At 32.7% G+C, this 12416-nt stretch overlaps 1 protein-coding gene and 1 non-coding gene across 4 annotated transcripts; one reads left to right on the forward strand and one right to left on the reverse strand.

Annotated features, from left to right (window-relative positions):
• Positions 1-301: 301 nt before the first annotated feature.
• LOC126770904 (N-alpha-acetyltransferase 35, NatC auxiliary subunit) lies at positions 302-8918 on the reverse strand. Of its 3 annotated transcripts, none has more exons than XM_050490517.1 (14): positions 8743-8912; positions 7952-8034; positions 7724-7875; positions 7026-7249; positions 6501-6681; positions 5531-5720; positions 5247-5428; positions 4560-4799; positions 3771-3911; positions 3403-3566; positions 2620-2800; positions 1724-1881; positions 1272-1365; positions 302-649 (listed from the first exon to the last, which is right to left on the reverse strand). In XM_050490517.1, the coding sequence occupies exons 1-14, from the start codon at positions 8775-8777 to the stop codon at positions 509-511; spliced, it is 2166 nt and encodes a 721-aa protein (XP_050346474.1). In that variant the 5' UTR covers positions 8778-8912; the 3' UTR covers positions 302-508. The 3 variants fall into 3 exon arrangements, with proteins under 3 accessions (XP_050346474.1, XP_050346487.1, XP_050346480.1); XM_050490530.1 differs by having other exon boundaries at positions 303-649; positions 8823-8918; XM_050490523.1 differs by having other exon boundaries at positions 303-649; positions 5247-5425; positions 8743-8909.
• On the forward strand, positions 4268-4339 carry Trnad-guc (transfer RNA aspartic acid (anticodon GUC)). The gene has a single exon. It is a non-coding gene; the product is annotated as a tRNA-Asp (tRNA).
• Positions 8919-12416: the final 3498 nt, after the last annotated feature.

Consider the following 12416-nt stretch of genomic DNA (forward strand, 5'->3'; position numbering starts at 1 on the left):
AGACATTTTATGTTGTTTCACAACATAAAATTTTGTTGCCAGCAAAAAAAAATACTGTTTTAATCTTTCATAACATATTAATTATTATTTCAATTTAATATTCGTAAATCAAAAATGTTATCTCTCATTAATTAGGATATAACTAAAAAATCGATTATTTCTTACTTCAAAAATATACATGAGTCCATGAAAAACCGAAACAGCATTTAATATAACTTAAAAATGGGTATTTATAAAAAAAAAACAAGTACATTTTTGCAATATTATATTTCATAGTATTATATATATATTTTCACAATAATATTTATTTAAACACGTTACTAATACAGTATATGTACAATTACACCGTCCACTATGCCCTTCAAGTAATTGAACTAAAACTCCATAATTATAAATAATTTATAATTATTATATAATTTTTTTTTCCAATTGAATTTACTCTCCATATAAAAAATCATTTGTATAAAATGTGTTAAAGAGAGTAAAAATGTTTATCATATAAAATTCATTACACTAATTTTATTATAGGAAAATGTCTATGCACAGAGAAATCGAATTCAGGAGGCGTCGTCGAATCCTTCTTGTGACCGCCGGCTAACAATTTTAACACTACAAAGTTGGTTTTTGCCACTTTCAGAAGATCGGTTACCTGAAACGAAACAGTTGATAGTAAAATAAAAAAACGCGGTTACAACACCGTACACGTAGAAGTGAAACATAAATTATATAGCTATCTCTGTCTTGCTACCTAACGATTTATTTTTAATGTATAGGTAGGCAGACGATTAATTGGGCCACCTGATGGTAAATGGTCACCAACGCCCATAGACATTGGCATTGTAAGAAATGTTAACCATCGCTTACATCGCCAATGCGCCACCAACCTTGGCTAACTAAAATGCCTATTGTGCCTGTAATTACACTGGCTCACTCACCCTTCAAACCGAAACACAACAATACCAAGTACTACTGTTTTGCGGTAGAATATCTGATGAGTGGGTGGTACCTACCCAGACGAACTTGCGCAAAGCCCTACTACCAGTATTTTCGATAATACACCCTAGGAGGAGGATTCATTATTCCTACTAGGAGGTTTCACTTCAAAAATGTCCAAAGTCACTCTTCTATTAAACAAGTTTATGGTATTGTAAAATATTGCAGTTCCTGGGATTTAAATGTCAGATTAATCCAGACTATACTATAAGCATACAATTACAATAGAGCAGTTAACGTTTAGAAACCGAAATGTTGTCTATTTATTATTTACATACCTCCTGGTCCGGTGTTGTGATCGTTTCTAAAAACGTTCTCGCTTGCTGGAAATGTTTGCATCCAGCTACATACAGAATTATAGGATTTTCATATCTGTAAAAAATATTAATATTAAATAGAAAACTTGGTCCATTTATGTTTCTGTAAAATCTTTTACAAGTCGAATGAAGTACTACATTTTTAAAATTTTTTTAAGTCTTAGTTTATAGGCTTTAAAAACTCATCCGTAGCGATGTTTTCAAAGAGCAAATGGGCCACCTGGTAGAAATTGGTCTCTCCCATTATAAGTCCGCACCATAAGAAATTTTGTTCTATAAACTATTCTTTAAACCGTCACTGCACAATGGTACCTAAAACATCCCTATTGTCCTAATGTTTGGCGGTGGATTAACTGGTGCGTGGGTGGCAAGCCGTTTTTACTCAGAGAACTACAAGTACACATAGCACTCACTGTAATGGCTGCGTCATTTCACAGAACTCGTGGTAATGAACCTGCGGGGGAGTGAGTACTGAGAGCGGCGCGAATCTATGCTTGTAGCGAACCGCTTCGTTGTCGAACTCCGACTGCGGCTGCCGGATCTTCCCTTGCAGTTTAAAAGCGACTAGAGCCTGTGAAAATATATGTTTAACGTTAATTTAAACATATTGCACAATTAAAACAGTAGAAATAAGTAAAAAAAAAATTAACAAACATGATTCTAAATAAATAAAAATATACATCCAAATGTTAAAAAGGAGCGATTGCATCAAGTATATACACAAATACACACACAGTACACACACACGGAGTATAGACGGCATAAGGAACACATATCCTTGATAGGTAATTTGGTATCGCAAATTCTCGTTCTAAATTCAAATTTTCACTGTTTTTTTTTTTTGTTTAAAAAAGAATTGTGATAACAATACTTTTTTAAACAAAAAAAAAAATTAAAAACGCTTGTACAAACATCCTACAAATAAGTTAATTTTTAACAATAAAATATTTAATGAACACATTTTTAAATACAACTCTCAATATACATATATAACGTAAATAACAATTAATGTCATCGAACTGACAAGTTGTTCAGCGGGCCTAGATAAGTTATATAATTTGTAGAAAACACTTAAAAATATGTACAAATTACTTAAATATTTTACATGTCACGTGACCAAACATTGTCCGGAGAAAGATAACAGCTAACCTACTTACTTACTAACTTTTAACCTAACTTGTATAAGCCTAACTTGTCTAAGTTAATGAGAAGAGTACAAACATGTATATCATTTTTATTTAACTCATGCGAAACCGTGGGATAAGACTAGTATAAAAGTATGCAGTTGGCATCTCTATGGAAGTCCTACCTTAAAGTACCCGCCGCACATGTTCTGCATGACCTGACACATGAGGCCCTCCCTGGCGTACGGTCGGCTGCGTTTCTTCTTGCGGGCTGCGATCCGTTTGGGGTCCTTGCGCTCCCCCGATAGGTTTTCGGCGCGCCCCAGCGCAGACACCATCCAGCTGTACAGGAACTCGTACAAGTACCTGCGTAGCAATACTACACTTCAAAAGGCACCCTTCGGAAGTAGCGCTACAGTGCTCGCGCCACACTAACCGTTAAAAGCATGAGAGAAACAAAACAACTTATTTGATAACTGTCATATTTTATTTTATTGTTTATTTTAACCAAAAGGATCAAGTCCTTTTGGTTAAAATATACAATAAAACAATAACCAAAAAACAAACCACGTTTGGTTTAAAAAAAAAATCATTAAATTAACCCAATTCTTGCACTGATTTTAGACACGATTTTTTTTATATTAAATGATATTAAATGAGATTTTTTTAATCTGTATTCGCTATGTCACTATCATATCTATCTGTCTTGAAATTTAATTTTCTTGCCACTACATGTAGATTCTAGCTTTACTTCGGCAATGTCAGAACTTACTGACATAAGTGATAGACACACTTAATCAAAATTTAACTTTGTTCCACATAGACGGAATATACTATAGGAAAAGTACATTTTTATATTTGAATTATTTAGAAACATCACCTGTAGCCAAGTGGGGTCGATAATTACGATTATCAAATTCTAACCCTGGATATTAAAAAGTGACCTATGGTAACAATGATGTTCTCACCAGAAGATATAGTGGTACTCGTGCACGCTGTACAGCTCCAGCTCCAGGCCGGACAGTAGGTAGGCGATCATGACGCGCAGTACGTGGTACAGGATCCACGTGCCGAAGCACGCGCGTGGAGCTGAGCCTACTGCGCCGCCCACCAGCGCGTCCACGCTCTCCGCCTACGAGCACACCGGTTGAAGTTTAATAGAAAATATTGGTCGACAATTTGAAGTTAAGTTATTTTGAGCCTCCTCTACAACATATCCAAAAATTAGCTTTATCGATTCATATGTATTTATATGCCTTTTTTTCTGACGAAATGACTAATTGAAATTCGGTTCTACTCCCACTACGGATAGACGAATATAATAGCGGTAGGCGACCTCTTCCTGCAAGGCGGCGAAGTCGTCCAGCAGCAGTGCGAGCTTGTCCCGCTGCCGCGCGCGGTTGTGCCCGCACACCTGCACCAGCACCGCGAACGGCCGCACACAGCGCACCAGGAAATTCTCGACGAACTCTCGAGCCTAAAACGAAAATAGTATGAAAAATTAAGTAAATATTATTAAGTCATATGTTACAGAGCTTCATAGATTTTTGTTTCGCTCCGTTAATTTCGACTTCGAATATTATATATATATCAAAACATACATATTATTATATAATTACATCACATGGTGTTCTTATTTTTGTACTATAGTAAATAATTTTGCGTCTTTGAATTGATTGTTGATAATTCCGCGCCGCCGATAACTAATGTATAATATTGTATTTCATTTGCTCATAAAAATAGATCACTGAAACAATAAAAGTTACTGAGCTTTTCAAATAAATTGACAGTGGCTGCTGAATCGGAACGAGAATTTAGCAACTAACTTCACAATCCTCGGTAGTATAGTGGTAAGTATCCCCGCCTGTCACGCGGGAGACCGGGGTTCGATTCCCCGCCGTGGAGTTTATTTTTTTTATTATTATTTTTTTTTTAGCTTTCATTACTATATATTTTTTTGGAAACCTATAAATCTATACCAATAGGCAAGAGTTGGAGCAAATACTTTTGACTGATTGCATCATTGATTGAAATCTCAAATTATATATAATCTATGGTATTGATTCACAATAAAGATCTTATAAATATGTTATTATGATGAAATTTTGCAAAAAGACAAACTTACTGGTGGATTCGGTCCACTGCTTGGCTTCAGGGCGAGTGCCGGTGGATTTACAAATGTCTTTACAGATTCTCTCAGGATTTCAATAAAGGCATGCTGAGGCCGCTGCCGTCCTTGAGGACTGCTGACATTACTCTGAGCCATAGAGGCCGTTATCGCTGGGGATGGACTCAGGTAAAGCAACTGTAGAGCAGATCTAGAGAGTATACATGCACGTTGACGACTGAACTCCATGAAAAAGTCCTAAAAAAGAAGTTAAGATTAAAGTGTTTCATATCACTCATTATGTACTTACTATCCTTATATAATATTATTTATTGGCGCTGTGTGGTAGTTGTATAATGGACTTGGTACCCTTTTGCTTCTGGCTGCCAGCCCAATGCCTAGCCCCCTAAAGATTTTGTTCAACTCCACAATATGAGTGAGGCACTTAAGTCCTCAATTGATGACCATTCTTGAATAAACCATTAGTCATTGTAGTATTGAATTGATATGCATGAAAGGAAGCCTGTATGAGTGGAAATCGGGCAGATGTGCACCAACCCGCAATGGAGCAGCATTACCCAATCAGTAAGGCATTTGAGGCTGTTATTTTTTAAATTATTTTATATCACAAATACAATATATTTGGTACGAATTAAACACCAGTGCGCCAAAAAAAATCGTCAAATGTTAATATTCATTACTTACCAATGCGGTGTGAAAATTCGTGCACGATTTAATCTTCCATGCGTGTCGGAGTCTAGTGACGAGATCGTCGAAGTAATGCAACGCTTCGAGTCTCGGCTTGATGCGCGTGTATCGAGGAAACGTCGGCGGTAGGAGGCGCTGGTTTATCATCGGTTCAAAACCCATTGGGTTGGGTATATCTACTGAAAACATTGATTGTCTTAATTTATGATATCATGGAAGATACCACCATTCCAAGAATTAGTCTAGGATTTAACTTTATCAAAATGTTTACAATCACTTACGGTTTTCAAGCGGTTGTGTTCCTTTACTAGCAGTCTTTATAATGACCTTCATCATTTCAGAGCAGCCGTTCAATAGAGCAACACAATCCGCGCCGGACTGGGAATCCCTCTTTGTTATTAAGAGCAGCGCTTGATAGAACATCCTCGTAAATCGTATTCTGGCCGCTAATGCAGCCCATAAGTTATTAGCCTGAAAATAAAATTTAATCAATGCATAAAATTACTATAAAAGTGCCGAGCCACTGGGCCAGTGGTAAGAACAGTAACCAGTGATTACGGGTTCAAGCCCCGGTAAGCCACCGATTTTTTGTGTTTATTATTTATCAAAAACATTGTGAGGAATTCTACATGTGTGTAATGTCAATAAAATTTTGACACATAAGTTCATTAACCTGCATGGGAACAGCATGGAGGAATAAATTCCAAAACCTTCTCAAGCAAAGATGTTGTCTTGGGAGGTGGAGGAGGTGGTGGAAGCTGTTAATGATCACTGTTTCATATACTTCATCTCATTTTCAGCAATAAAGAATGCATCATTAGCAGAATTTCTGCCACTTGAATTTGCACGAATCATTGCTGTGGAAGCTCCTCACTCCTTCAGAGAAGGGTGTTAAGTAGCAGACATTTGCACCTTTTGAAAACAATTATAATAATCATATCAGAGAAAAAATGTTCCATTCTTTACCAAAACACAAAACCATATTTTTTTTATTAAACAAAATATTTTGCCGTTGCTACATTCATTGACCTTATTTATTAAATTAATAATTATAATAAATACCTAATAACTATAATTATTGATAAGTAAGCAATTGTTAGTTCATCAAAGGATAGACAATGTGAGAGCATTTTTAATGTTTTGAGTATATTTTAAGTCAATTTTTTTCTCTGTGTGTAAGAAGGACCAACACAAAAGAACACATTGATAGGGGTGTGTGTGTAAATTACAAATAAATAAATGAAAATATACCTCATCTTCTTGACTTCTAGCTTTTTTATTAAGCTCTTCTTCCTGTTCACGTAACATTGATATACACTTCTGTTCACTGACTTCTAAGCTGGCATCATGTTGGTTTCCTGATTGAAGATTTGAACCAAGACGATAACCGTAGCCCATAGGAAGAAAATCTTCCTCTTCAAACACTTGTGCCCTGTAAATAATCAATTTAATATATAAATATCTACTTTTTACACGAACTTTTATTTCACATCTGTAAGTTGGTATAGATGGATAGTAGTTCCTTAAGATAGTTCCTTAAGATTTGTATAATTTTATATTTGAAAATATAGAGAAATACTAAAGAAGATTAGTAAATTCAACAATATATTAAGTGTTATTTTGTAGTTAATGTTAAGTTATGAATAAATAAATTTTTTTTAATTCTCAAAATAAAAGTTGCGATAGAACCAATAATAATCCATTAATTAAATTAGGTTTTTATTATCAATACTAGAAGGGGGGAATAAAATGTTATATACATTGTAAATTCCTTACTTCGTTATACAGTCTCTTATACAATCCAGGAGTTTGTAGACAGCGATGCAATATGCTTTCAATGGACTATTTATAATTGAATGAGGTTGGTGTAAATAAACATTAGTGAATACAGTTTGTGCTAGAGAGTGTCCCTCCAACCAGGAAACAATACAAGCTACTGTTGCATCTATGATTCCTATAATTTCACTTGGTTCCAAGTCATCTATCTTTAATTTGCCACTCTGAAAAAATAAAATAAAATTTGACTTTTTCTTTCACACAAAACAGTCATATAGCACATATAATTATACTTCAATGTAGATTGCTCGCCAAAATATGTTTGTTCATTGAAAACAAATTTATGGACTGATATTTACAAATTTTAGAAGCCACACAACCACACACAATTTATAAAATATGTTTAATTATCTGTGTTCCTTAATTGTGTATTCAAGAAGATATATGTGTGTTAATCATCATCGACAGATAATATATTGCACATCACAAATGTAAAGCGACTTAGTAGTGATATATTATCATTGAAAAATATCTCGCAAATACACTTGGCTTTAATTATTTCCAACTTTAGAAAGCACTAATATGATTTAAAAAATATAATAATGGCAAGAAATTTTTCCATTGAATAATTCTGATATAGTAATATTTTAACTAACATATACATATGCAGTATATAAATATGTATAACATAATCTCACCAAAACAGCCTGCTGAAAATTTAGTGGCTTCGGATTGCCTCTGTTACATAACATTCCTGCGTCCATTTTGGGGTCCATCATTTCAATGGCCGACATCGCCTCGAATAAACCAAATAGATGTCCATCATGCAATAGTTCGCCTAATTGAAGATCTGGAAGCATATTTAATTGTATTTTATTTCATTTACATACTTTTACTCCAAAAACCATTTTTTTTAATGAACATACCTTGAATGTTTTTAAAAAAATCTGTTGTAATATCAACCCAGTTGTAGGTGACTTCAGGTGATGTTGGTAAAGATTCCATTGTCCTGTAAAGGTTTTTATGTACACAGTTAAGTAAAAATTTATACCAAAATTTATAATTCAACACATCCTATTAATGTTATGCTTATTTAATTCAAATTTATGACAATTATTATTCCTAATATGATTCGAATATGTATGCATATAATACATAATGTAACTATGTTAATTTTACATAACATGACCAAATTAAGCCCTCCCCAAATATTTGTTGTAAATTGATAGTATTTACATTACAATAAAAATAATATGAAATAAAAAAAAGCAAATACTATAATATATTTATAAACCTATGGATACAATAAAACTATAGTACAAAATGATATTCATTAAAAATGGATACAAATATAATAAAAAAGACTAAACTTCAAAGTTATATTAATATAACAGTAATAATGTTATGGATAAGCAACATAATACAAATGTTTTTAGTTCAGTATTAAAAAATATATACCTTATTCGTACACTGTTTGTGTGACTCTTTGCATATAGTGTTAGAATACAGAGCAAGAGCATGGGAGGAACAGAAGAGTAAAAATAGTTAAGCAATTAAAGAACTTATCAAAAATATTTAACATTTTAATTAGAAATTTCTAAAAAACTCTGACAAAATCAATTAAAGGTGTACATAAAATTGTGAAAAAAAGGTTTAATTTTAAATGAAACAAGAGATAAAGTAGGAATAAAATAAAAGCATGCATCACATTACTAACCCGTCACCATCGAAAAAATCATCAGTATCACCCATTTTTGAAGCAAACTAAAATGTATTATAATCAAGAAAATATATTACCATTTAATTTTAGTTATATATATCTAGAAAACAATCAATATTAGGGTCAAGTTTAAGATACCGCATTTGACATTTAGTAGTCAAGAAATGACAGATATTGTCTAACGATTAGGTAGGTATAAGTAGGTACTGGAACATTTAGTGTTACCCAACTCTTAAATTACGTTTGGAAACAGACTTTTTTTTTGTAATATGGAGTGTAGACTTGCTAAATTTCAGTCTTTCTTTTTGCAAGAAGAAAGAAAGAAAGACTAAAATTTATTTTGGCTGTTATTAAATTATTTCTTTAACTTTGTGTGTTTAATTCTTATGTGTGTGTTCTTATGTGTGTTTTAATTATTTCTACTTTACGTAAATACGTTATTTAAAGTAGTTACTTTATTTATTTTTACATAGAGACCGTTCAATTTATCAACAGATCAACGTAAGGAATTTATTATTAAGCGACGTAGAGTCTCATTTCTTAGATCCTAGAAACAAATTTCACCTTTTAAATATATTTATGCTGTAGCTGTTGAACAATTTGATGTAATATGTAGTAATTTGCTTGAAATCTTACAGATTCGAAATATTTTTTCAGAATTAAAATAATAGAATGCTATCAATCAATATTTAAATGATTAATAATAAAACTCTTTCCAGCATTTTATTTTTCATGAAATAAATATCTTACAATACTTTTAAAAAAATTGATTTAAAATTTAAATATATTTGATGCTTTTAAATGTAGTTTTTTCTGTTGTATCCACACTTTCAGTAACGGCGTCATATACATCACTATCTAGTTGTATTGGTTCTTGTGTGGTCACATTCGAGGAATCTTGGGAAATATTAGGCTGAGTACCACCACCGCCACCAGGTTTTGATAGTCCTACGCCGCTCGCTCCCATGTCCATGCAATCAAAATGTAGAATCTGAAAATGAAAGAAATATTCAATTTTTTCAATTCGATTTATTTTTTATACACAACAACACATAGGTATCAGGAGGTAAATGTAATGTAGTAAATGGCTATATGAATATAATTATATTGTTTTTATTATATTATATTTTGGGACTATAGGAAAGAAGCCACCTGATAATAAATTGTCACCTACAGAAGCTGGCACTGTAAGCAGTATTTAAACCACTTAATACACCATTAATGCGCCGACAACAATGGGACCTGAGATTTTGTATCCCTTATTTGTTTATTGTCCGGCCACATAATAATTGGAAAATGGACCGAGAACAAGACTACTGCCACCAATATAAAAATACTATGCAAAAGTTTTTTATTTATAAAATTGTGTGCTATGGGATCAGTATGTAGAATATATAATATTTTTTAATATTGTGACTTCGTCTGCACTTCGAGTTCTTCTTTAGTACAATCGTACTTCATATACAACAGTATTATATGGTTTTTTTTTTATAAAATATATGTCTAATATGTATTTTAAAACTTACTACAACAGGTGCCTTATCAATCCGCGTGTCCATATCCATGCAAACATGTAACCTTTGTTCCACTATAGAAATATCAAATAGTCTGACACACATGTCGACCAATCCAGGTGGTAAATATGGTACCGGTATCGGTAGACAGAAGGGCGGTGGATTTCGTGCTAAAAATATATATATATTCTATGCATATTTTTTCTTTTTATTTCAAATATAAACTTTTCTTTCTGTATTTGAAAATTATACAGATCATAAAATATTATTAACAAATTAAAAAAAAAAACACAATTTGCAGCTCACTTGAAAAAGAATCCCTGAAAACACTGGCATTGTTCATCATCACTTCCAAATCAAGTGTAGAATCCTCAGGTTCATACGTTAATGTTGCGCAAGCTGAAATAATACGAATGAAAACAGTTTATTTTAATTGTCACGTCACGTTTAGAAGCAGTTAACTATTAAATATTCAAAGATCATTTGGTAAGTTTTAATTTAATATACTTTTTTGATCAACATAACAAAACAACATTGTAAAAGCATTCAGGCAGCTTGTCTTTTAATTTTTGCTACCAGTCCGCCCTAGGCTAGACAGAATGTTATTTTAAAAACCACAACGAACTTTTCGTTGTAGTTTTTAAAGAGATAGGTATGTTTGATGTAGGTATAAACGAATAAAACAACGAATATAAAATTAACGAAGTTGGAGCGGATAGCATATTATAATGATAATAAAATAAATAAAACGTGATTAAGCGTAAACTTCCAAGTAAGTAGTTGTTTAAAGGACTTTTTAGAAATTTAACTTTTTTTATGTAAAGCATATATATTATGTATCGTTTTCTCACACAGTAATATACTTTATGTAGTATACATAAGAAGTCGTTAATAAGCAAATAATGATAAACGTTAAAAAAATAATAATGTAAAACGTAATAAAAAATATTTATAAAAAATTAATTATTTTTAATATATAAAAGTCTATCTAAGCGAGTTACGGTATCCTAGCCAACGGCGCAGGAGATATTAAGTTTTGTATGGGTATGTACAATGAACACTTCTCGTATTCAAAACGAAGACCTAATATATTGTTAAATAAAAAAAGTTAAATTATAATTAACAATCAAAATACAATTTAAATGTTTAAATAACAATATTTATCCGTTAAATGCACAAAATGTATATAATGATTCTAATCTCTCTAATTTACCATTAATAAATAAAATTTCTTACTCCGTCTATCAAAGTTGAAAGCTTGTATTCGAACACCAGTGCAACACTTGCATTGCAAGCCTTCGCATTCGCAGGGACCTCCTCTAAAAGGTAGCCTTAATAGCCAGCCTGGCTTGTACCAGGGTCTGGGCATCATTCGTTTTATGGTCTGAAAAAGATATCGTAACTTGTCGTTATAAATACCTTATAATAATGTCCTCCAGACCGATTTCGGTCACGGCGGCAAATCTCAAGAGAGATTAGCCAACTGCGCAGGAGATATTATAGTGCACAAGCGTGTGCGCAAACACAGGTGCACTCTCTCTTCCTTCATTCTCATAATCCGATGGGACGGCAACGACCGGAAAGAGTTCAGGCGCAGGGCCTGTGTTACGTTCTTTCCAAGGCACAGGAGTGTACACACTTCCAACTTCCAGACTCTGGGATGCTACTTAGAATTTTCTGACAGAAAAACCCAATAACTTTTTATTGGCACGACCTGGGAATTGAACCCAGGACCTCCGGGTTTGCTCTACATCAAGCCACTAGACCAACGAGGCAGTTATAACTACCGACATAACTGCATACATATAAAAGTTAAAAAGATATTGTAGAACATTTTATAATCAAATAAAGAGTTAAAACTGTTACCTTGTTTGTTTCTATATCGTAATAAACAGAGAAATCAGTAACATCCATAGCATTGTCTTCTTTTATAGTATCCAAGTATAAAATTCGCTGTTTTGATGACTCACCTAAAACAAAATTTAATCATTTGGTCTAATTTAATGTAATTGACAAATAAGATATAGTGCATTATGAAAGACTTACTAATTTATTATTAAGCATGTAACCAAACAAAAAAATATATCAGATAGTTAACATTTAATAAATATATTTAATTTCAATTACTCACCACTGATAACAGAAGTCACATAACAA

This window comes from Nymphalis io, chromosome 1, assembly GCF_905147045.1.
Source record: "Nymphalis io chromosome 1, ilAglIoxx1.1, whole genome shotgun sequence".
Lineage (NCBI taxonomy): Eukaryota > Metazoa > Arthropoda > Insecta > Lepidoptera > Nymphalidae > Nymphalis > Nymphalis io.

Coding starts and splice junctions, on each gene's coding strand:
- LOC126770904 (XM_050490517.1), bottom strand. CDS start 8,777: ATGGGTGATACTGATGATTTTTTCGATGGTGACGG. Junction 7,876..7,951: donor TTTTTTTAAAAACATTCAAG/GTATGTTCATTA, acceptor ATATGCTTCCAG/ATCTTCAATTAGGCGAACTA. Junction 2,801..3,402: donor GAGTACCACTATATCTTCTG/GTGAGAACATCA, acceptor ATTGCTACGCAG/GTACTTGTACGAGTTCCTGT.